The sequence below is a fragment of the Diadema antillarum genome, unplaced genomic scaffold, assembly GCF_040938485.1.
Source record: "Diadema antillarum isolate AM-2024a unplaced genomic scaffold, OU_Dant_1.0 seq00002128_RagTag, whole genome shotgun sequence".
Taxonomy (NCBI): domain Eukaryota; kingdom Metazoa; phylum Echinodermata; class Echinoidea; order Diadematoida; family Diadematidae; genus Diadema; species Diadema antillarum.
Genome location: NW_027272768.1, coordinates 15438 through 43026, shown reverse-complemented (window position 1 = coordinate 43026; position 27589 = coordinate 15438). Strand labels below are relative to the sequence as shown.

Below are 27589 nucleotides of genomic sequence, written 5' to 3'. Positions count from 1 at the left end.
GTCGATTTCCTGCAGACCTGAAAATGTGTCTAGGGTCGTCAATATAATGATTTTTTTATTATTTCCTGCAGGGTTGATCCTGCATGGACCTATAGTTACAAAAGCACAGTTCATGTTTGAGAGAGAAGTCCCTTTCCAACGTCATTTTTTCCAATCATTTGGCACATGAAAGGTTACTTGAAAACTTCACAAAGACTTTTTAAAAAACATTCATGATCAGTTTTGATGCCTTAAATCATGGGGAAAGTCACGTGTTCGCATGTCAAATTTCCGGATAATGTGATTATTTCTTCGAAATGGTTGCCATGGAGCTTTTGGTCCAATCTTTTTTTTCTTTTTTGTTGGTCCTCAAAATTGAGAGTGAGCCAATGGCCTTCAATACACCCTGAATATCAAAGCTATTTTTCTGAGAAGTGACATATTACCCCAAGCTGAATTTCCAATCGCTTTAATCTCAGTTTCATTTTAACCTTCGGAGTTATCATTCGTCAGTGAGCTTAAACTGTAAATCTTGTGATCTCTTTCATTCTCTCATAATTAAATGTCTATGCATACATGCACGTCGAAGTTTGAAGTTTATCTTCCACTGAATATCAGTTAGTAAAGTCTAACCCTAAATGAGATACCAGTATCAATTGTATTTGAATTGATTTTAATTTCATGTCATGGTAAACTTAGATTTATGTATAATCTGAACTTTGGTTGAGACGTCCAATACTCCAACTTCTACACACTTCTTATTTCACTGCCTTCTTTTACTGCTGCTACTACTACTATCACTACTATACTACGCTTCTTCTTCTTCTTCTACTACTACCATATAATACTGCTACTACTATTACTACTACTACTACTACTACTACTACTACTACTACTACCTCTACTACTACTACTACTACTACTGCCACTACCACTATACTACTCCAACATAGACCCTTTATATACGATTAGCATCTTTTTCTCGCAATGTAGTTAGCGCCAACTGCAATGAAACCTAATAATAGACATGATGACAACAAAACATAGAGATCGGATATAATTTCCTCGTTCTCTTTTTTTTTTCATAGTTTGTTTGTTCATCTGTTGTTGTTTTTCTCGCCCAAAGTATAGCTCGATGACGAATAAGGCGCTGTACTTCTTTCACAGAAAGTTCGGTGAAACACGACAAAAATGTCAATATTACATCAAGGAGTCATCCCGGAGTGATACAAGTCGTTATTATGACGCATCTTGTATTTGAATCCCACATTTCCGAAGAAGCTACATACGTACATACGCTCTCGTGTCGGGTTGTAGACAGATTGAGGGGAGAATGACATTTGGAAAAGGCGTTTCACTAGATGAGCAGATCTACGCGTCATTAATTGCTCCCTCTTCCTTGAGGTCAGTCAAGAAGCAAAGTGAAATCAGATGTCTTTAGTGAATAATGTAAGTGTTTGTGACAGTGCATGAGAGCGATGTGGTATAGTGGATACGACTCCTGACTAACAATCGGAGGTCCCGAGTTCGAATCCGGTCAAATGCTTACGTTCTTGGACCGTTTTTACCCAACACGTCCCTCTCAACCCAGGTGTTGGTATAAATGGGTACCTGGCAATATGGTAACAATAATGACAGGGCCCTCTTGTAGAACACTTACAACACTGGATAAAGAAGACCTTACTGATATTCATACTATTATTGCTATATATTATTATTATCATTACTATTATTATCATTATTATCATTATTATTATCATCATTATCAATACCATTATCATCATCATTATTATTAACTTGGCAGTTCGGGAGGAAGGTGTAGAAGACCTTAGCAATAAGCAGATTTAATTTTGATTTCGACATGTATAAAAAATAAACCAAGTAATGTATTAGTCTTACAAAGGCAATGGATTGTGTGAGCGTAATCATTTTTCCCCTTTTTCATTTCGTTTCATATCAACTGGCATTACATGCTTCTCAAAAAAATTACATAAGAATATATATACAAAACCACAAAACACAAATTAAGTGACACATTCACTTGAATCTACAAAACTATCCCGATTTGATCAATTCACAAAAAGCATTGGTGACTATTTACCTTACAAAGTAAGGGAAATTGATGGGGTCTACACAAATAATTGCATTGCTTTATTTTGATAGACATTTACTCGCATGTTGCAAAAGGTAGTTCTGTTTCTGATTTCCAGAACTGCAGATTATTTTGAGTACCACCTTTAAGAGTTTGCGTTTTTCTACATAAGAATGATACAATTGCCGTCTGTGTTTTTTCTCTGTATTGATGTTGAACTAAAGACGATATGCATGATTCCACGCAGACCCTGTATGATATGCCGTTTCCACAGTCACGCAATTTCAGAGAACAGTAACTTGTATCAATCATAATATGGCATCATATAATCAGACGTGGCACACATATTCTGTGACCTAAAGAAACTGAAAAAAAAAATCACAAGCTTTTTTTATAATGATGGTCATAAGTCAAAACAAAACAAGAAATCACTCCAAGCAATGGAGTGAACTACCTGCATCGTGATATCTCATTTCATGATAACGTTTGTCTGATCCCGTAATGGGATCTATTTAAGGGCTTAGCAAGAAAACAAGTAATAAACTAGGGCGAAAAAAAAAACACACGCACACTAAGAGATGAATTAGCGAACGCAGAAATGATAGCCACATGTATAATAATTAAGATGATATAATGCGTTCAAATATACATAAGGTACATTATAAAGCATGCATACTCTCTTTTTGTTTTCATTCCATTTGCGCAAGTGTTCTTCGTATAAGGGCCATAATAAAGTGTGTATTATAGAACACAGGTGAAAGTCATCTTCTTAGATTGGACGGTCAAACCAACACATAATTTAAAAAAAAACGAACAACAATCAGCTAATATCGGGAGCAAACAAGAATGTTGTGTAAAATCAGAAGTAAAAACTAAAATACCATAATTCACAATAACATTTGAAAATCATATCAAGTAATTATGTAATGGTTATATCATACCCCTTTCCAATTGCCTGTATATAGATTTGGTTTTTGTCAAAAATTCAGCACTCTGCATGACTGTCACTCTATCAAGGTATCTTTTCTAAAACCATAACCAATTATTTCAATCTGACACGAATTACGTATTTTTTACTTTTAATTTCTATATTGATTGTTTTCTTCTTTTTTTTACAATTTGAACGGCAATTACAAATTTTGGTACTAATGCGATTGTAATCAACTTACAAAATGTAAAAGTGTGATTGTAAGCGATACCCCTATTTCCATTAAACGTCATTTTCTTTCTCTCCGAATTTTATTAAAGTTTTTATTATGCTTTAAGAATTATTGTTAGTTCATCTGACTGGGGTTTCACTTTAGGAATATTGCGCCTTGTACATTTGTATAGGTAACTAGCGTAGTCGCAAACCTAAAGCCGAAATCAGCGAGATTAGTGGGTATAGGTCCTTGCCTACTAGTACAAAACTCAATCATCAGATCTTGCATGTATGAACTCAACATCTGCTTTATGAATTCAATTCCTACGTCCAAGGGAGTTCCATGCCTCATAAACCATAACTTTCCGAGCTATAGCGTATTCCTTAATATGATGCGTGCGTTAACCTTCTAATGGAATGCCCAAGCATCACTTTTTTTTTCTCTCTCTCTCCTTCTTGATTTCCAAGGCAGGTGTAGAATCGGCGCAGTGACTCACCACGGGGTAGTTTCTCACTTTAATCGAATCAAAATATCGAGCTCTTCTCTCTTCGCGGTCGCGGTGTAGATGACGGAAATTCATGAATCAGAGATGATCACAATGATAAGTCCTGGAGTGTAAAAAGGCTCATGCGGGGATCGTAACCTACAGGCAATGCACGTGCACACCAAAACACGCACTCGCATCAGGATAATTGGCACGAGCACTCCACGTAAGAAGGGCAGATGAACACCAACCTCATAACGTCCTTGACGCACGATGATATGACGATATTGATGATAGTTATGACTGCGGAGGTGGTTGTGTATTAGTGGTAATGGCAATAATGATGATGATAATGATGATGATAATGATAATGATCGTGATGATGCTGGTGGTGATGTTGATGATGATGGTGATGATGGCGATGATGATGATGATGGTGATGATGTGATTGTGATGATGATAGCAATGGTGATGATGGTGACGGTGATGGTGATGGTGATGATGATCAGTGATGATGGTGACGGTGATGGTGATGGTGATGGTGATGATGATGATGGTGGTGATGATGATGGTGATGGTGATGGACTCAGGTGATGTGCTGCTGCTGCTGCTGCTGCTGATGGTGATGATGATGATTTATCATCATTTTAAGAAAATGATTTATTTTAAAAAGGAGATGATTCTGATATATGTAATTATAGACCTATTTCTTTGCTTTCATCTTTATCTAAAATATTGGAAAAATTGATATTTACAAGAACAATTAATTTTCTGAATTGCAAAATGTTTTTACAAATTCTCAATTTGGGTTCCGTCAGAAACATAGCACCATTCATGCTCTTTTAAAGTTTATTGACCACGCTGCGCACACTATTGATAATCATTCTCATCTTATTGGTATCTTCCTGGACTTCTCCAAGGCCTTCGATACAATTAATCATGAAATATTATTTTATAAACTGTCTCATTATGGAATACGCGGGAAGGCCTTGGAGTGGTTCAGGAGTTACCTACAAAACCGAAAACAATATGTATCTCTGAACGAGTACAGCTCGAGTTTAGAATTCATTAAATGTGGCGTCCCACAGGGTAGTTTATTAGGACCTTTACTTTTTATCATTTATATTAATGACTTTTGCAGATCATCTGACATACTCTCATTTATACTTTTTGCTGACGATTCAAATAGTTTCTTTTCTCACCAAAATCCAGATACTCTTGTACGCATCGTTAATTCCGAATTGAAAAAAGTAACTCAGTGGATAAGAGCTAATAAATTATGTCTTAATCTTCAGAAAACTAAGTTTATGCTTTTTAGTAATTCTTTAGAAGATTTAGGCACAGGTATTGTTTTTGATGACACTCTGTTAGAACGAGTTTCTCATATAAAATTCCTTGGTATCACAGTGGATGATAAACTTTCGTGGAGGCCGCATATTACTAACATTAGTACAATAATTTCACGCAATATTGGTATTATTAATAGACTCAAGTTTCATATTCCATTGTCCTCTTTGTTGACGTTGTATTTTTCTCTAATTTTACCTTATCTTAATTACGGACTCCTAGCGTGGGGTAGTGCCCATCAAAACTTACTAGATAAATTACTTTTGTTACAAAAAAAAAAGTTATTCGTATTATTTGTGGCGTCCCGCCACGTTCCCATACAGAGCCATTATTTACTAAACATGAGATTTTGAAAATTAAAGATTTGTATTTTTTTCAACTTGGTCAGTTTATGTTTAATTACAATGTAAATGCACTTCCCAGTATTTTGAATTCAATGTTCCCACGGAACCAGTCTTTTCATGATTATTCCACTAGACAATCTAATGAGTTTCATTTACCCCTCCTGAGAACTTTATTGGCTCAGAATACTTTTATATACACCGGTCCTAGATTTTGGAACTCACTGAGCTGTGAAATAAAAAATTCCCCATCTTTGTATTCTTTTAAGCGCAAGTTGAAACTTTTTTTATTAAATCCTCCCTGATATGTTTTTTTTCCATTAATAGCTATAGTTTTTGTTAACCTCAGGGTTCATCATCCACCCACCAATTATTCAATCACTGAATTCATTATTACGTAAAGAAGTAGCCATTACAATCCTTGCTCAGCTGCATGCAGCACCAACTCTATAAAGCACATTCTCTACCATCCTCTGTTCCATTTCCCTTGTTCAGCGTGTAGGTATTCTCTCATTCTCTCTTTTTTTCTTTCTTTCCTTCCATACTTTTCATCTATTCTGGCAAGTTGTGTCATGTTGTTGTGTTTCTTCTGTTTTGTCCCGTCCTGTCGTATATTACATTCGTCACAAGTGTTTGTAAATAAGTAATTCGTAGGTTTTATGAGTGGTTCACAATCTACAAGCTTTGCTTTTTAGTGGACCTCTCTATTCTTACTTCCTTTTTTTTTCAACTGAAGCATGACTTTGTATTACTTTTTTTTTTGTCAGTATGCGCTCCTATGTTTATTGATACCATTTATTAATTGCAAAGACAAATGTTCTTTGTTTTTGATGTAAAACCTGATCTATCTTGTGTTATGTTTTTGTTGAAAAAGAAAAAAAGAAGAAGAATGAAAATAAATGAAATGATTATGGTGCAAATGCATAATGATGGATAATGGTAATTGCAATACCTCTGTTTCTCCTGATAATCGGTAACTTGATAAGAACATAGAAAAATACTACAGTCCAGCACTTTATGATTACTGCATTGTTTCAAAAGAACTACTGGTCTCCATGACATGCGTCTGTTTGTTTGTTTGTTTTTTTTTTTGTTTGGTTGGTTGTTTGTTTGTTTGTTTGTTTGTTTGTTTGTTTGTTTCTTTGTTTGTTTCTTTCTTTCTTTCTTTCTTTCTTTCTTTCTTTCTTTTGTGTACTGTTAATTCCGTCCAGGTTCGAAAATATTTGCAAGCCAGGACCAATGACGGCTCCAAGGGGCAAGGGAGGAAACAAAGGCAAAATGAGACCGAAAGAAAAATAAATTGTATGCGAAATTACTGACACTGAGGCCCGAATTCACGAAGGTGGTACAAATGAAACCATGGTTTAAACCATGGACAAAAACCATGGAGCGCCAGTGTGGCATTGAATATTTCGTTACGAAATCAGTCATTTCGTCGATGAAATGATTATTTTGTAACGAAATGACAACATTTTGTAACTAAATGAACATTTCGTCCAAGATATTACAATTTTGTTAACGAAACGGTCACTTTGTCGACGATATAACCAATTTCGTAACGAAATATTCCGTGAGACACTTGGCGCTCCAGGGTTTTTGTCCATGGTTTGAACCATGGTTTCATTTGTACCACCTTCGTGAATTCGGGCCTGTGTGTCAAATTGATATTCAGTTATAGAAAGTACTACAGACATCACAACCCGAAAGTTTGGAATTCATTCATTAGCATAGAGTTTAGATAATGACACTGCGGCGATCGATTTGAGAGAGAAAGTAAGAAAGAGAGAAAGAAAGACAGGGAGGAGAAAGGGTCGTGGGCGTGGTTCGGGAGATGAATTCCAGCAGAGGGTGAGAGCGAATCGTTAGTTGACAATATTAAGAAATAAACATTTATCAGCTGGCCATGACTCAAGATGGAAAAACCCTAGAGAGAAATTCGTCCAGGGTTTGCACTGTTCACCCCTCTGTCATGTCTGTTTATCAACGCTTCCACGTTACATTTTCCCGACCACTGCTTCCTGAGTAGGCCTATCGCAACGGTTATCTACATTTTACACACGTTGACTGAGCCTTGTACAAAGACATGTAGGCCTTTTTCTATGTTTGCTAATAGTAGGCACTGGTATTTGTATTCATTCTCATTTTGTTGTGGTATGATGTTGCGATAATATTTGCTTTAATTTGAGTACAATCATTACGAACTACATATACTAGATTTTTCACAATGTTGAATATGGGTTAATCGAATTTCTTGACACCATTATTGAGGATATAGGCCCATTCATACATGCATGGGTCAAGATTTTCTTGGCCAGTGTTGGCGGAAATCACATCCCTTCATTAACAGTGATAAAGTCTATTATCAAACACACACGCCTACGTTCGCAGCCACAGATGTAGACACACACACACAGTATTCGCTGTCATCACTATTAAATTACATCCACTCAATCCCTAAAAACAGTCACAAACTAACACATGCACACACAATAGAAACTATAGAGACACATACAGACATTCACACACACACAAGAACTACAATGAAAGGCTTGTCATATCAATGAATTCATTTGTAACAATGTTAAAGTAAACATGTGCAATATATCTCAGAGGTTTGTTTTTCTTTTCTTTCTTTTTTCATTGATACCTAATGTCATACGTCACTTGTAACCTTCGCTATGTGAATATAACGCTAGGGCTGTATGTGAAATGACATGAACTCAAAGTCTTTTTCACAATATGAAAATGTCTAGACCATAACAGTATGACTACCCTTACCATCGACAAGATGCAATATGACTCGTTAAGAGCGTACCTGGCCAACCATATGTCAGGTGTGTCGGCAAGCAGGCTGTTCAATACATTTTACTCATAGGAAATCTCACAGAGGGAACTCAGCGTGTGAGACAGCACGACTGTCACGGCACCTCAACGAGACATTCCTTCCCCAAGATTTTTAATAATCGCTACTTCTTCTTGATCTTCGTCTTCTTTTATCTTTTTACCACTTTCCCTGACGACATATAAACGATCCCATCCCCTTGTCCTGTCAGATCGTACGTGTCTGCAATGCGTCATCCCCAATCGACGACCATCGGTGGCCGGAAGGCCGGAATTTTTGGTCATTTCAACAACATCCTGAAGAGCTATCATTTTGCCCTGTATGTGACAATCCACGACTGACCCCCGAGGAACTAATCATTATGGACTTTAAAGGCTCAAATACCCCGATGCATCTTTTTTTTTCTATTCAACTCTACACCAAATTCAATCACATTTTCATAATTATGAAGAAGTTATTCAGAGCTCATACGTCCAGTTTTTCTGTAGTGCTTAACTGTATGCATTAGTTGCCTAGCAGACATTGCAGTGTCCGTGTTTATGAGGCAGCGCTGCATTGTCAGTTTGCTGAAATTGACATTCATTAACGTATTTTTACATATTGAAATCAAACGAAGCCTATTAAGGAATGGTTTCAACCAGAAACATGACACATTTTTTACTTTCTATACATACATAACTATCTATAGGTGTCATGTTCTATGTATAATCGTCACAAATGTTATACGATAATGTGTGAAAAGAGGATATTATGTAGCGGACGTATATAGCTAGGTTTCAAAAATTATTATTTTTTACATGTAGCATACGTATAAATTATACATTGTATACTTTTGTAAGAAATGTGTCAGATATCATGCTTATATCAGTATCCAAGTTATGCGAACTATTCAATGAATACCACTATGCCAAAGGTTGACAACGCTCGCGCTATATCCTGGATACACGTTTGAAGGACATTTGGTGTCATTTCGTGCAATACCTTCCACCCATACGGCAATGTATCATTACTCTCTTTTCACGCACACAGACAGAATCCGGCCGGAATGACGGAAGAAAACAAGAGTATCAATTACGGCTTTCGGTTTAAGTTATTTATATGAATATTTCCCAGTTCTATTCAATGAAATATTTTGTTTTTCTTTCGTTGTGACATATCATTATGAGTAATGAAGTTGAAAAAACACGCACGCGTTATCGATGTTGCTCAACTTTTTTATATTTTGCTCAGAATTTGAGAGTTAAACTTATGCTGTAGGTCTTTTTTTTCTCTCAGTCTCCTGTTCTTGTTTTACTGTTCAGCAATATTTTATCTCGCCGTAGTTGCTGTTGTTGTTGTTGTTGTTGGTTTTGTATTGTTGTAGTCTAAAAATTAATGCACTTTAACATGAGGAGCATATCAAAATTGATGGATTAACAAGATAAAGAAAGCAAAGACACAACTGTTCATTTCTTTCAAATCATATTTCACTCACTTCTCTCTCTTTCTTTCTCTCTCTCTCTCTCAGTGTCAATTATAGAGTTGGCAGTTTTATCTGATGGATCCCCGTTTCACATATTGGTCGCCAATTAACTGAAACTTTTTAACTATACTTGAATTATAACATCTTAAAAGAGTCTGAAGTACAAAGAATGACATGACATCAGTTGTGGTTGGGTCCATGGTTGAACATATCCTGAGAAATTCAATGGTATAGTGACCTTATTCTCCAAGACTTCATTGACCCCCTAACAGAACTACAAATGTACATGCGTGTGACACATGACCTCACAGGCTCGGAATGAGAAAAGCAAATCCCCTTGATATTTAAACACCTTACTCTAGCTCTTGACCTGTCTACCAATCCTGGGGGGGGGGGGGGGGGGGGGGGGGGTTCTTTCCGCCGTTTCGTTTGATTGGGGAGATAGAGCTAAATGATATCCTTGAACATTCAATTGAATGCGATAACATGTGTTAGTTAGGCTGCGTATAGTTTTCATTCTACTTCCTCTGAAATCGATCGTTACCGCTTGCTCAAATTGGCGTAAACGAATGGAGTAAAGTATCCAAGAGAAGCGAAAGATTTGATAAAAGGCGGAGAACAGAAAGGTGGGTTTTTCTATTTCATTTCGTCATATATAGGCCTGTGCTTTCATTGTGACCCAGTAACCTACAGAAATATGATATTGCCCCTATAAACAACAATGAATTATGGAGATTAACTGCCACTCCAACTTGTTTTGCAACGATTTGGCATGATTTCCGGGATCGTTATAGGTTACGTGACGGCTGAAGGGTATTAACTGGGTATAGTCTTTCCTCGTAATGAATCTTCTTCAATCTGAAAATTCTCCGACGTGTGCCCTTACGACGATACACTGATTCAGAACAGACACACAGCCTGCACGAATGACGTTGTTGCAGTCAATGCGGGCATGGGAGACATTGACTGGAGATTTATCTTCGTTTGTCAATCCTCATCAATATTATTCTAAACGCAACATAACCAACTGTTTACACACAAAAAATCCATTCCTATCACGACCTTTTACAAGTGAGATGCATCGTAACCATCATTACCTAAATTGGAAATGGCCCAGAAAGGTTAATGATACGCTTCATCAAATCCCATACCTGCAATTATTGTATACAATATGTTTGCCTCATAATGTACTTTAAAGGAGTGAAAAAAAATGTTTAAGGCATGAGGATGACATCAATACAATAGTGCAGAGCTAGATGAAGCTAGAAGTATAGATGTTTGTGTGCATATCAGATGGGAACTTACACAGCTGTGATATCATCACCAATTATATCATAATTATATCACCACCTACTACGGCATCATGACCAACATATCTCCTTTGAGAAACATTAAAAAAAACCGTGATTTGAATATCGTATTTTCTCCTTTTTCCTGAGTTTAAAGCAGCTCCTACCTATGTGCTAAATTGCTGTCTGCCCATTCGAGTCAACTATAGACGAACTGGTGGAGTGATTTTCACTTACTGCTTTAAGCACGTGTCAAGGTTAAAGATTCTACAGCAAGACGACAAGGTCCCTCTGGTGTACGTGTTTTGTTAAAGGGATTGTATAGTTTCAGTTTAGATGGGGCCTCAGGGTTTTTCTATTGTGAGTTTTTGAGATAATGAAAATCCTCTTATGAAATATGAAAGAGCATACTTTGATTATAAGAGGAACTCAAAGTCTGATGTTTTGAAATGGCTAAGATATCCAAAACAAGTGATCCTAATAAAAAGGTAGGACAAGCCTTTATTAGGATTGCTTTCTTTGACTTTGTTTTTGAATATCTCATTCATTTCAAAATCAATTTTCATCAAATAAATTTTGAATTCCTCTTAGAATTCTAGGCTCTTCAACATTTCATAAAGTGGTATGTGGTTATTTCGCAAAAAGTTAAAAACTGAATCCTCACCTCAACCAATACTACACCATTCCTTTAAAGACACCAAACTACGCATATGATCTTTTCTCTTTGGAAACAATAATGATGATTCGACAACTAAGGTTTTATTAGAAGACAAGAAATGAATACACACAAAAAAAAAACAGACAAAATTTCATGCCCTCACTATCGTTGACTATCATTATCACCTTGTAGATATGACATTTTCCTTTGCCAGCAAGCATACTGAATGACTAAGCAGATAGGATAACTTTCACGGTCTTTCAACTCTATCAACAACAACAAAAAAGTGAAGAAAAATAATTGGAAATAGATGTGATCAAACTACAGGGACATAGCAACGTGGTTTTCATGACTGACGGCTAGCTTCTCTCAGTAATCTGTTCGACCTAAAAAGAAATGAAAGTCATTGTCATCATGATAAACGTTGCCAAGGCAACATGATCCTGTCACGTCACTCGTTTGGCATCCAAAAGAAATTGACAGCGAACAATTGTTCTGGGTAACACGACTACTTGACACTAAACTACATGTATCATGTTTTTAAAGTTACGCTCCTTTCTCTGTTGCGTTGTTAAATCTATCAAAAAACGATTCCGGCAAACACATGTTGTGATAGTAAGGAGGTAGACTAAAAAGGACTTTTGTTCATTGTTGTGACTGCTTGTGTAAAGATCAGGACCGGGATTCGAATCTCATTCCTAGTGCGTACATCCTTGGACAAGATATAAACTGCTATAAATTGGAGGTTTGCTAGTGTTGTATGCCATCTCTATTGTTACCCTCATTATCATCATTTTCATGATGATGATAATGATTATGATGATGATAATGATGATGATGATAGTAATAATGATGATAATGATGATGATAATGGTGATAATGGAGATAATAATGACGATAATGATACGATGATGACGATGATTTATGATAATGATTGCCATCGTCATAAAGAATTGATATCAGTTACATTAATCGCCGTTTTAAGCATTAATAATACCATAGTTACCTGCTATCCTTATTCAATGTGCATGTTTTTGTTAGAAGGAAGAACCGTAAAGAAAGCAAGTCAGGCAAATCGCACAGTTGTGAAAGGGGAGTGGGCGTTGCATAGTATTTTTCTTAATTCTGTTATTTTTTATAGCAGTTGTTCTACAAGTTCTTGAAATTGAACATGTACGTTGCAAACTACTTTTTTTTTCTTCTTCGTTTACGTTCTGCATAAACGGTATCGCAATGGCATGCACCGTTGATTCCCCAAGGACGAAACAAAATACAAGATGCACATATTCCTGGGCAGTGAGCGTTACCGACTATTTCCTAAGAGAGCGTACAATGTGTGTCTAATGTGACGCCGAATATAGCGAGCCTGTCGAGTAATCAGAAAACCACTTGCTATGTCGAAGATGTCTCTCCGATGAGCTTTCCATCTGGCGCAGATATTGGAGCTCGAATGATAGCTTCCATAGTGAACCTCTCGGATTAGCTTTCAGGGGGCTTCTTCTCTGTCGTGATGGACGCAGGGGATGGCAGTCGTATGGCGGGCGTAAGCCAACAACAGCATGCACGCGACTTGCCCGCGCCTCTATCCGTCTTTCTCAAAGCCCAAATGCACTCGACACTGCGACGTTGATTAGTGCTAACGATGACATTATTATGCCAGCGACGATAATTGGAGATTGCGCCGTTATTACGCGCGCTTGCTCGTACGTATCTTCCTCGGTCGCTTTGCTTGCTTTCGCATGCGATGATTTGTACCTTGATTTGCGTTTCGTGATTTCCCCGAGATTAGCTATGTTGGCAAACTCTGGTTCTTAATGACATTAAGTCATGTCAACCATGCACGCTAACAAAGATGGGTACCGCGTCAGGTTCAACATCGAAAAAAAGCATGGTGGTCATAAATCTTTGCTACCCCCTTTCCTTTCAAATAGAAAAAAGAAGTGAAGGTTCTCCCCCTTCAAGATTGTCTGCCCAGTCTTTGACTTTGTTCATGTTCCAACAAACTGATGTGATTTTTTTTTAATCTTGTTTGAAGTAGAGTAGTGTTTCACAAGAAAACGCCATACTCGCCTGTGACGGCTGCAAAATGGCGGACGGACATGTTTCCAAGAAGAGGGCAACTACGTGACACTTGCCACCTTACCGAACTGTTATCCCTCTTATAGGCTGATTAATTGTTCAAATTGTAATAAGCTAGATCAAAGTTCGCTCATGTCCAAATGGATACAAATAACCTTTCATGTTTTCCCCTTCTCAGTTGGTTAGACACCTCGCTCGTTCTCGAAGCGACAAATGCCTGTAAGCTTGCCCGATGTAGCAAATTATGAATGCTTCAGTCATGTTTAAACAAAGGATGAACTTGCGTAGACCAAGTGACCAGAATGGTCCAATAATATATCACTTAGGAAAGCATTCATTTCATTATTTTGCATTGAATGTATTAACAGTATTTTCTTCTGTTGATATTGCTAAACATCACTTTTACTGTCAGGTGCATGTGCTGATAAACAGTATATTATCCTTGAATAATCATTACATCACAGATGCTAATCTCAGTGAATTAATAAACCAGCATGCCCTGTTGGAACAAAAAGAAAAATCATTGATGACCTTTTCCTGCTCATGCTCAAAGAGGAACCCAGAAGTAACTTTTATTTTTTACCGGTTCCAATTCTAAGCTATCTACTTTAAGATTTTTCATTTTTAGAATCTTTGTTGTTGATGTTGTTTCCATAGGTTACCGTGAAGTAAACTTCCTCTATCAGCTCATCTCCTCCCCCCCCCCCCATTTTCTTATGATATCTTACCAAACCTCCGCAACCCCTAGCTCTCACCCCCTCCCCTTGCTCCCCTTGCTCCGGTCAGACGGACTGAAGGAAAAAATCCGTGGCATTGATTTCTGATCCGAACAGGCAGGACCGACAACACCTACTGCTAAATGCGTATCGTAGCCAGGATAGTGAGTTACTGCGAGGAAATTAGAGGGCAATTATTTCATGGACAAACACTAATGACCTCTCCTGCCCTCTGCAGGAAAAATAAATGATTAAGGTTAATAAAGTAAATATGATATGCTGGCGCGTCCTTGCGGTTCCTAATAACTCACATTTCCTTCGTTTTGTGCCCTGGGAATCCTGGTTGTCTTTTAAAGGAACGAACGTCTTGCGAATAAAGGAACACTCTCATTGGTTTTCAAAGTGACAATGTTGGTTCGTAGCACCGAAAGCTTACGATTCAACCCCTGCTTCATCCAAATGTATCTTTTCACTTTTTTTTTTTTTTTTGGGGGGGGGGGGGGGAGGGGGCGATCAGCTAGTTTCGCCGTACGCGTTGCAAACGTTATCACCGTACAGGCATAGTTTAGGAACTGACTGTATCGGGATAATGGATAAGCGAAAGGTAGGTGAACGAGATAATAGAATGAACACACCTCCGATATGCCAAGTATGACGCATCGATATGGATGACCAATGGTGGTATGTTGCTTTCACTATATACCACAAGGTAGGACATGCACTACTAGACTCTGCAGTGAATGCGATAGAAAACAAAAGTGTTTGCACACATGCCTTGATAGTCCATGTGCTGTTGTCAATATGTGTGCCCCCATCCCCCTTCTGTCTCATTCTTTCTTTCTCTCTACTCCCGCCCTGTTTTCCTAGAGCCTATTAGACATCCCTGGCAAACGTATTAAACATGAATCATCGGCGACGAACTCAGCACATGATCAGTGCGAACAAAGGACCCGGCCAAATGGTCATTGTCGGGTAAAGATTCACTTTATGGAAATATGAGAAGTCGCGTCCAAATAGACCGAAGTGTGTTGGCAAGCAGAAGTGGGAATCGTCGGGTGAGGTGTTTGTATGATATTATCATCGCGCTGTTTTCGACACAACATAGAAAGTGTTGTCGTTGAAATCGTAATAGATACCAATATATTTCTAGTAAAAATAAACTATCGCTACTCTCCCTATTTCTGCGAAAGGTGATATGGATGAAGGTATTTTCACAATAATGGTGATGAAAATCGCAATCATAATCATAATCATAATCATAATCACAACTATTGTGGTAATAAAGATATCGATGATAAGAATTATAATTGCTACTACCGAAAATAGTAAGGGGGAAATGAAACCAAAAACGCCATATTCATCATACCCAAGGTCTGGGTAGTGATATATCGATTAAAAATACTATTCCCTTCAGCTTGTGATACAAAAAATAGACAACAAATTATATTTACTTAGGGCAATATATATTATGTGTGAGAGCATCTGTTGGCCTCTTCGTTGTGTGTAATCCACAGAAGGATTGACCGAACGACCTGTTCAATAAGACCAAACGTATGTTTGACGTGCCTTTAGAGTAGCAAAATGCAGAATCACATAATAGCACAGTCAAACAACGAATCTTTCATTCGTACACCATTCCCTTAATAGACGGGTAAAATACAACGACGAAGACCAATGTCAGAAAAATTTCTCCCTCTGATAAATATGGCTTCGCAAATTAGATTTCCACCGCAAAATCTCCACTGATCCTCCCTTCCTCGTCACAGGGGAAGTGATGGTTTGTGTTGGTTAAAAATCGGGTTGTTTTTTACACAATCACTGATATTTACCCGTATCTACGAGCACATGATTAGCTTAGCTTTTTAGGCTCTAAAGAGATCTACAGAATCAATGTGGAATGTTTATGCTAAAACAGGCTGAATTTCACTGTTTCGTTAGGGTTGCTGATATTTTCTTTGTGTATCTATAGCAATGTATCTGACATAACAATTTGAGGGATATTAACTGGCGTGATAGCAATTTATGCTGAAAGTTTAAGAGACTTTCCAATCTGGAAAACAAGAACGCAGTTGTATTAAAGGCTGTAGCGCCTGTACGAGCGACCGATGCTGTCAGCATTTCAAAACAGCCCCGTCTTTGTACATACGATGTTATCTGCTGACATTTTTTAAAACATCTGCTGCTTCATTTACTTCAAGATTCTTGTGGTCATGCAATCAATATTCACTTATTATCTTCATACGTCATCCGCACATATGCGAGACAACTATTAGATCTCACATAACACATGGTCGACATGTAAGGGGTTAAAGGGGTGGTACCGTTTTGGTTGAGACGGGGTTTCAGGTTTCCAATGTTTTTTGACAATGATTTTTTGAGATAATGGGAAACCTCTTATAAAATATGAAAGAGCATATAATTCTCAGAGGAATTCATAATTTATCGATTGAAATTGGCCTTTTGATATTTTGAATTGAGATATCCAAAACAAAGCGAGCCTAATGAAAGGTGGGACCCATCTTTTATTAGGATGGTTTTGTTTTCCATTGTTTTTGATATCTCAGTCATTTCAAAACCGAATTCCATCTCTTATTAGAATTGTATGCTCTTTACCATCATTTTCATAAAGGTGTTTCTAGGTATCTTGCAAAAAGCTAAAGGCTGAATCCTAATCTCAGTCAATATCATAATTATCATCCCTTTTTGTATGCAGTCGGAATGCCGTGCATGGTTCGATACGAGAACACGGTATAAGCATCAGTGGCTTTTACATCAAATCATGTGCCATAGCGTAAAGAGCCGTTGACAAAACGTTTTAAATCCTTCTGGAAATTTAGTGACGATATGCAATGCTATAGCCATGGCATGAAAGAATGATAATAACAACTATTTACATAGGTCACAACTGTATACGATGGGGGTAGGATTCATTCAAAAAGATCCTCTGTTAACGTTTCAAGTGTGTATTTTTTTAATGTATACAAAGGACTATCGATTTCCTCCGATGTGATGTTGGTCCGGTAGAAAAATATCATAAAAAATACACCTGTGGTCCCTGGCTTCAGTCCGGTGGCAAGGGCAGTCGGGATAAGAGTATTTTGATTCATTTCAAGTGCTCGTTCACTGCGTCAACTAGAAACCATAACAAAGACGCGGAAGGCATTAACTGACCCGATTCTCGCGAGGAAATTTCCTATCCAGGTTAAACGCTTGGACGACGAGAAAGATGTTTACGCTTTCTAAAAATAATTGGGTTTCAGAGTCGACGCCCATATTCTGTTCAAAGATTTTTATCAAACGCATTGCAACTGGGAACTTTTTGCATTAATAGATGAGTCTTGTTTAGCGTCGATGTGGATTTCAGAATATCGCGAGAGAACGAGCTGAAAGTCAGTGTCTGATTGATATTACAGAAGTTTAAAAACGGATGAAATGAAAAGGGAGAGAAATAGATAGGTAGATAAATTAAATGATAGATACATAGATTGAAAGAAGTATAAAAATAGGAGGGATCGACTAACAAAGAGAGAGAGAGAGAGAAAGAAAGACGGGAGAGATATGATACTATTATAGTTATATACTACATGAACAATCACAACCAGACATCTCTTTTTCTGCTTTGCTGTCTCGTCACAAATGTGATATGTCGCAAAACACGATTGTTCCTCCACCCCCACCATCACCCACAACCATTTTGGAAAGTTTCCAACAGCTAGACATACTGCGTCTTATTGGCAAGTGCAATGTACAGGAAGAATGATAACGGCGGATGAACGGGCGCTGATAGGGGCTGATATCATCAAATCTAATCACAGTACCAGTTGTCATAAACGCATTACGTTATTTCAGTGGGCTTCATGCATTGTTTCTTATTCAGATTGTTTTACAATCACGATGGTGTTGTGTTAGGAAAACAATTGGGGAAATATTTGTTGGGGGGAACTAATGTTCATATAGAATTAGATTTGAACATACATTTGAGTTTTCAGTTACGCGCAAGTTAATACAATCACATTGACATATTTTTGTCCTAAATCTGTATTCGCAACATTAAAGCAATACTCTCATTGACTACAAGAAAACAAAAAACAAAACAAAAAGGTGCGCATTTAATTGTCTCGTACGCGACATTACTTAATGCCCACTCCTTGAGGATTGATGACCGTTATGAAGGAGATACATTACAACGCCACTGAAAAGCAGACCAGTAATAATGAGCAGAATCATGAACAGACCAGACAAAACAACTGAAGGGGTAATTCAAGCACCTCGTAGTGACTCATTAGACACGTGTGTGTAATTTTACAGCCAAATTCGTCTTTGACACACTTCCGCGTTATACATATACAGTTTGCAAATCTTCAATTGGTACTTGAGGTAATGCAATCTCTTCCTCCTTATATCTCCGTCTCCTTCTTCTCCTCCTCAGCCTCTTCGCTTTCTTTCGTCTCTGCTTCAGGCAGTTTGCTGATCCGGACGACCAATTCTGAATGCGACACGGAGCTGTTTCAAGCAAGTAACTTAAATTTTCAACATGTGCTTCTCTGTCTGTCTGTATCAAATAAAAACAGATTTACGAAGCGTACCTTATACGGCATCATCCACGGACAACGTGAACTATCATCTTTGGATAAGAGCCAGAAGAGAATTGCTTTCACCGTCTATATCCGACTTCAAGACAACATATTAGACGAAGTGTCGTCTGGATATGTGCAGGACGGGTGGGGGATACCGACAAACTAACAACACGAGAAAATTAAGAAGGGAAGGAGGATGTGAGAAGAACAGAAGACGAAAATAGGAGTGTAAGGGAGAATAGAACCACGATCAAAACCCAGTAGGAGTATAAGGAGGAAAAAAGAAGAGGATATCGACAACAGTGACGATCACAAGAACCAAAACAGAAACAAGAACTCGACATTTACACAAGCAGGCGGGAGAAGGGTCTCTATGACTGTCTGAATGGCTAGACACTTGTGGGTTTTCCAACTTCCGAGTTTTAAGGGTTATACTGTCACATCCTTGTACTTGACATTTATCTCAAGATTGTTTGCTCACTATAACTGTTGGCGAAAACACAAGCAAGAGACTGGAATGAACGCCATGACTCTTCATTCAATCGACAGTACCATAATGATCGGATAGATAGATCATTGCCCTTGTCATATTGTGTATATAGCGTAATGTTACACGAGATTTAACACGCGTTTTGGTGCCAAACGCGTGAACCAGCACACGCGTGAACTCGCACGGAATAAACCAGGGAGGATTCCACCTCCCTGAATAAACAGAGTGACAATACAATTCGAACCAATAGTCACATGACGCCGTTTCCTGTTGTGACGAGGGGATTATGTTGTTATCAAATGCAATGTTATGTTATGCCATGTTTGCCCCCTTGGACATGTGACCACATAGACGAGATCATGGGCAAAGAAGTACAGTCACAACGACAGCCTCACAACCATGCAGAGCAGTGGCAAACGAGTTAATCCCGATGGCATTCAAGGCTAAAGTCAAGGAGAATCCTTAAAGGTCGCCAGCTTTGTATGGTTAATCGCCTGCTTTGTGAGTGTGCACAGTATGTGTGTGTGGGGGGGGGGAGGGGGGAGGGGGGGGGGGGTAAGGACTACGAACACTTGTCTTGTTTGGCGAAATTGCCCACGTCTACACCAACGACAATGTCGGCAGGGCATAGGTTAATCACTGACAGAGCGGTGCGGTGTCCGTATGGGACATCCCCACAGTCAATGTCAGTGGCGGAGCAATGTTACAGCAACTGCGGCGGCATCACGACGACACACGTGCGGAAGAGAAAGAAAAATAAAGCAAACCAGCGGATTCAGCGAAACAAGGGGGAGTTGCTTTATTGTTAAACAGTCAGGGAAAAAAAAACCTAACACGTCAACATACACAATGACACAACGATGTAAAACAATAAAACCACATGTCTCTCAGCTGTTCGACTGTCAACAAGTTCACAGAACTTCGCTGTTCAGATAGTTGACAGCCTATTCATTTTGGTTGCTGTAGCTGTTGGTGGTGATAATGGCTGGCGCACTAAACCTCCATGTACATGTATCTTCAATAAAATAAAATACGTATCAAAAACTCGAGAGTTCCACCAAATACGAAGGAATCGCCTGCGACACAAAGGACAAAAGATGACGACAACTACCAAAACTATGTAGTTTGAAGATTAATTTGCCATGTTTTGAGTTTTTTTCTTCGGTTTTTGTTTTCTCTCTTTTTTTTATTCAAGCCGCCGGTGCAAGTGCGGTTGTCGGTGCAGGTGTATTGGTGACTCACTAATGTCATGTTATGTTTGTCCTACAGGGGAATAACACAGTAAGACACAAAAGTTTAAGTGTGGAGAAGAAACTTGCAGCAAGCGAAATACACCCTAGAGCATACGTCTACGGACCATACCCCTACAATGTACGGCTATTAAAAAACGCCTCTGAAAGTAAAACGATTGGTATTGGTATAGTTTTGTTACTCTGCTACTACTACTGCCACAGCGGATTATAGTATGCCAATAATGTGGTATCACTGCTGATGACAGCAACGATAATGATAAATATGATGATGGTCATGACGACAATGATGATGATGATGATGATGAACACAATGCTAACATTAATACGATAGTCTTTTCATTAGAGACACCGTAAGCTACTATGATCTTAAACTGGACAAGGAGTACCCCGACGGGGAATTCCAAATCCATACCAAATTTCGGAGACGATATACGTGTATGCATTGGTGTGCCAGAAGACATAATATTTCTATAACAAATCAGTTGACGAATGCTGTGTAGTTAGATTCCGAAAAATTGTTTGACCTAAGTTGTGTGATTACGGATAACTTTGAAAGTTCACTGTCTCAGTGTCCCCTCTATTTTTACTTACCAAATCGAGGAAGAGGACAAGGAACTGACAAGACCGTGAAAATGCGGTTAATGCCGCCGTTTAGCCGATCGTCAACATTAGTCACCCTTCGAAGACATTAATAGAGTGATGCTATAACGTTACTAAGCTGAGATTAATACATCACCAAATCGCCCTGCCCCTATCTACTGCTTAGGTTTCACATCGCACACTGCTGTAATATAGAGACTGTGGGCAATTACTTTAAAGATCCACAAAAGTGAGATAATGTGAATGTATCGGGATTTAATGTGAATTATTACAAACAAACAGACAAATAAGCAGAACAAAAAACATGCTATATAACACTCGTGAAGTATAGTAGAATACCTCAGGGAAAATAGAAGAATATGGCATTTCATTAACCCTCTGCTTACTAATATCGGATGTGCCATGTGGATATTACATATTTCTGAATTTCCATAGATATGTAGAGAGTAAGAACGGAAAAAAAGAAGAGGAATGACGTAAAGGTTTATAAAAAAGGAGAAATAAGACTAAATGGAAATGATCAATGTTGAGAGATAAGTGGTCTGGGCTGTATCAGTTTGATTAGTATTTCATCTATTTGGTTGTTTGTTTTTTCTTTGTTTAAATGTTTGTCTTTGTTTTATTTTTTTCGTTCTGTTTGTTTTGTTTCGTTTGCTTTTGGCAGTTTTCTGCGAGCTGATCAGAAATATGTGTCTTTAAAAGTGTTCAGAAAGACAGAGTATGTCATTATCGAATGACATTTCACGACAACAATACAAAACTAACTGGACTCGTTCCAGTGCCTGGGCAGCCTGTGTATCCAATTGCCGTCTGGGTGCCATATAGGTTACACGGCGCCGGAAAAATGGAAAAGTGATATTCTTTTTTCCCTTTTTTTTTTCTTCTAAACCTGAGAGTACCGGTTCAGTCGATATAGAGGGGAGACCTTAACGGTATTTCCTGATACATTGTACTCTGACTACTGTAAACGTCAATATTTTCGCGCGATTAATTTTTCGCGCTGAGCGGCTCGAAAACGTATTCGCGGGTTCTTAAATTCGCGCTCCGCAGCAGGTTACTTTACTGTAGTACACATTCACTGCTTTCATCCAAAGCCTCTGCTACATAGCTTGCTATGCCAGCGTACGACAAGCGACGTAGCGAGCGGCTCGACTACGAGTACAAGCACTCAAATACGTAGTACAGCTGTGACTCTAGTACCGTAGTCACGGGGGACTGTAGCATCGATGCGTGCGGTGCACACATGCATGCTACAGTACACAGCAATCTAGGGTATCGTCTCTTCGCACAGTACTAGTAGCGTAAACATGCCTGTACATTGTACTACGTAGCAGTATCATCGATGAAGCGCACACAATTCATCCCGTTCAAAATGTGCGTAGAAAATTGAGAAGATATATTCGCGCGTTTTTGAATTCGCGCGTTTTTGAATTCGCGCTAGCCGAGCGTAGCGCGAAATCCGCGAAAATTAATGTACCGCGAAAATTTCCACGTTTACAGTATATGATAAGTAAAAACAAAATACCATTTCGTTTTGGTTTTTTCCTGTTTCACATATAGCTTTTGTTGCAGTCGTTTTCATTTTTTTTTTTTTTTGGGGGGGGGGGGATGGAGGGGTGGGGTGCATGTCACAGTGTAGGATGTAGAATGTATAACAAATTGAATTACCTTTAGCATTTTTGATATACAGGCCTATATACCGCTCTCTGCCAGCTTCTCTGATTCTCTCTCTCTCTCTCTCTCTCTCTCTCAATTCTCTATCTATGTTAGAGCATTTTCTCTTCCTTTCTATCTCGCTATCTCTTTATCTAATTACACCTCTACTTACCTATCCATCTATCTATCTATCTATCTATCTATCTATCTATCTGTATATCTATCTATCCATCCATCCATCTATCTATCTGTATATGTATGTATGTATATATGTATATATGTATGTATGTATGTATGTATGTATGTGTGTATCTGTCTATCTATGTCTATCTATCCATCTATCTGTCTATCTATCTATCTATCTATCTATCTGTATATCTATCTATCCATCCATCCATCTATCTATCTGTATATGTATGTATGTATATATGTATATATGTATGTATGTATGTATGTATGTGTGTGTGTATCTGTCTATCTATGTCTATCTATCCATCTATCTGTCTATCTATCTATCTATCTATCTATCTGTATATCTATCTATCCATCCATCCATCTATCTATCTGTATATGTATGTATGTATATATGTATATATGTATGTATGTATGTATGTATGTATGTATGTGTGTGTGTATCTGTCTATCTATGTCTATCTATCCATCTGTCTGTCTATCTATCTATCTATCTATCTATCTATCTATCTACATCTATCTATTTATGTATCTACATGTATCTATCTATGGGTCCCTCCCCCCCCCCTCTCTCTCTCTCTCTCTGTCTCAGTTTTGACTATCTTCATTTCTTACACGATATACTTGGTATCCTAAGAACCCAACGTTTTAGGCCAATCATTTGAAAAGGATAAATGATTCCAAAATTGGTTGCAGCCTTCATGCCTTTGAAACATTCTTTGGTCTCTCTAACGACATAAATTCTAAATATATACACACTCTGTTTGATTGATATCCATTTATATTTTGTCATTCATCTGCCTTCCTATCTACTTCTTAATCTCTGTTGTTGAATGAGCGATCACTCAGCATGATAAATGATATCAGCAAAAAACAGCATCATAATGTAGTGGCCCTTATACGTCTAGAAATGATGAGTGACCTTGGCAAACGAATCTTCTTCCTACCAAATACCTTGGCATCCCCCCCCCCCCCCATCACGTGTAAAATACTGTACGACTCTTATCCATCTCAAGCGCAGCGTTATATTTCTTCGTTAATTGTGATGAGTTTCACAAACTTTGGTCCGGTCCACCCGAGGCAAATCGAGTGTCACTTTAAAATTTATGTTAAGTCTTTCAATGCCAGTGACTTTGGATGGTGTGTACAACGCTATTTGGTTTTCTGTGCAAATCAGCATTCAAAGCACGCAAAAGTTAAAGAGACTAAACATTCAAATAAGGCGCCACTATGTAATGCAGGAAAAGCTGGCTTTATTGGCGTAGTTGTTTTGATTAGTTCTGTTGACAATGAACGCCCGCTAGGAGGTGGAACGACAAAGTATGATGTAATTACCATTTTCTTGTTGTATATGGCGGAGAGGGAGGAATAACTAAATTTCAAGCATCATTGAAGTTTTCAGAACTAACGTAAAATATCAATCCCTACTCCGCGGGGTCCCTTCACGATCCCTTCACCAGCTTTCCTGTAAAAACTAATTCGAGAGTTGTGGGGCTAAAAGCATGGCATCAACTTCTTATCCAACTTGCATTATGTGGTTCTGTTTCATGCTTGAACGTCAGGTAATGGAATATGCTTTCTTTGTCACTCATTGTCGGTATGCCACGCATTTTATCAAAATATTTATGTATACAGGCGCCTAGATTTGGTTGTTCCTTGCGCCCTGAATATATTCAGTTTGAAATGTATAGTATAGGATGATATCCAGCTCTCCTCACACCTGTCCCGACCCCACCCCCACCTCCACCTCCTTTTCTTCGTCTTCTTCTTCTTCTTCTTCCTCCTCCTACTCCAAACCTCCTTCTCCTCCTCACTACCCCTTTGTAATTTTCCCTCAAATCTGAATAATGTCTTCTCTGATGCCATGGCATGCCATTGGGTGTATTGTAAGTTGCACAGCAGCAACGCAGAGACTGACATTTATACTACATACTCACACGATGCAATCAATGCTGTATCGGGGGAAACTTTGCTAAAAAAAAAAGCATGTGCACATAAGCTTCATGTGTCTCCAGCTATTCCTGACAGGGTACTCGTTCTATCTTTAACCAATAAAATAGACGCGCGAACAAAAATAGCCCCATAATACCACGAGCAACATGTAGGGCAGGCGAGATTTGTCTCTTCAAAAAGAATGATTCAAGGAGCGTATGCGTCATAAAGGTTTTACGCTTTAAATCATAGAGCTTACCCCCTCCCCCCCCCCCCCTCTATCTCTCTCTCTCTCTCCTTGGGCAAACTATTCTTGAAGCCGTTCTGAACGAGAACAATACCATTATTTGCAATACACATTGGTTGCAATGGAGGTGCAAACATCACAAGTCATGTTGATATGAGAGAGCATGCAATGTGATCGGACAGATATCATGCGATTAGAATGAAGTTCTCACTGTATAACGCTTCTTTGATGTTTCTGCTTGTTACGCTTACCCTTAAAGGGATGATAGAGTTTCGGCTGAGATTTGCCCTCAGGTTTCCCACTATTCTTGTTTTATATGATGATGATGATTCTTAGAGATAATAAGAGATTTCTTATGAAATGAAAGAGTATAATTCCAAGAGGAATTTAAAGCTTACTTGACGAAAATCAGTTTTGAAATGGCTGTGAAATCGATATCCAAAACAAAGCGATCCTCAGAAAAGGAGGGACCCTCCTTTATATTAGGGTCGCTTTGTTTTACTCTGTTTTTTAATATATCAGCCATTTTAAAATAGATATTCATCAAATAAACATTGAATTCCTCTTAGAATTGTATTCTTTTTAACATTTCATAAAGTGGTTTCTAAGTATCTCGCCAAAAGGTAAACGCCTAATTCTTACCTCCACCACTACTATCCCTTTAACAGAGATTACACTTAACGTTTTTACATTGTAACAGTTATAGGCTTACATAAATACGAAATGTGGTTTTCGTTTAGTGCGTTCGGAATCTCATTTCGGAAGACAATTCCAAGCACTGCGAGATTACGTGAGGTGAGACCTAGGTCAGCTAGAACATGGTCATTAGTGTGATTTGGAAAAAAAAAAAAGAAGAAGAAGATAATGAAATGGGTCGAGTGGTGCAAGCTACCTCCGTCCTCCAAGAGGCGACCTATTAGAGAGTAGAAGAGATAAGGCTCTTTGTTGTTGTTGTTCTTCTTCTTCTTCTTCTTCTTCTTCTTCTTCTTCTTTTTGTTGCTGTTGATATCGTTTAACATTGACAGACAAAAGCGTGTATTACATGGAGATGATAATACAACTCTCGACTTTAAAAAGTATTTGTATGAACAAATACTTTGGAGTGGCCGAAGAATAAAGCAGCGTTTTGATAAAAGGCTTATAAAAAAAAGAGACTTACATGTCTTCACCAAGCTCCCTGTGCATGGCCAGCGAGTATCCGAACTGACTCATCTCCGGCCCGCTCCGGACCGTCGGTAACAGCGTGTCGATGTTGAAGGCATCCGACGAAACGAAGACGTAGCTCAGTGAGAGGAATAGCAGGGAAGTTCTTGCAATAATAATCGGTAGCCCGCATACAGCGTGTGACCACCTTCTAGCCCTAGTCCTCCATGGCAATAAAGGGTCCATTACAACAAATTTCCAGTATTTCAGCTCCATGTTGGATGTATCTCCAGAAAAACAATCGCCGCTCAAAAGTGTCGCGTCACAATCTGCGTTATCCCTTCACTGTAGCCCAGTTTATCGCGTAGCCGGGTATATCATCCCTGTTCGCTTGAAATTAAATCAGAATTTCTCAGTTATGGGTGTATACTACTGTACGAGGATAACTAACAGCACTTTCTGTTGTTGAAAGATGTCAAGCGGTCAAACGCGAAATTTTCCTGCAGTTTGAAAAAAAAAATACTCTCGATGGGAAAAACAGACTAAAGTCTGCGCTTGGAAAAAAAAAAAAGAATGGCCCCAATTCCACTTATTGTAGTTGTGCGTGGCCGCAGCGGCAATCGATGACGAAACTACAATTAACAGTAGGACTGGCCCGAACCTTCAACCTTGTGGATGAAAAATTCTACACCGACGATTCTCCGTCTCTTCCTCCCAACAGTTTCGGGCCTAAATGAGGCTCTGTGGAACACGTCAACTACCAGAGCACATCATTGTTGATGAACAGCGTCTGAACCTTCTGCAGAATGTGGCAAATTTCGAAACACCCTAAACTTGGTCGAAGACACGCAGATTGGTGCAGGTACACTCTCCGCGGCCTGCATGTCCCTCAGAAGTCAGCAGTGGGGTTACTGGTGCAAAAGTGACAAGATACTGAAATCGATTCCGTGTTAATCATTCACAAGCCGAAGTCCTCTCTCCTTTGGTATGATTTGAAAGGAAAACCTAAACAGAAGTCACAACATTGCTGGACAATGCGAGACAAGACACTGGCGGGCGATTGCTATG

General features: G+C 38.6%; 1 protein-coding gene across 1 annotated transcript in view; it reads right to left on the bottom strand.

The window, feature by feature from the left end:
- Nucleotides 1-27352, bottom strand: part of LOC139714006 (integrin alpha-8-like) — a 63671-nt gene extending 36319 nt beyond the window's left edge. Inside the window, exon 1 of the mRNA XM_071625731.1 lies at nucleotides 26538-27352. Coding sequence (XP_071481832.1) covers nucleotides 26538-26797 — 260 coding nt within the window. The 5' untranslated portion in view covers nucleotides 26798-27352. The remainder of the gene's footprint in view (nucleotides 1-26537) is intronic.
- Between the last annotated feature and the right edge of the window lie 237 nt (nucleotides 27353-27589).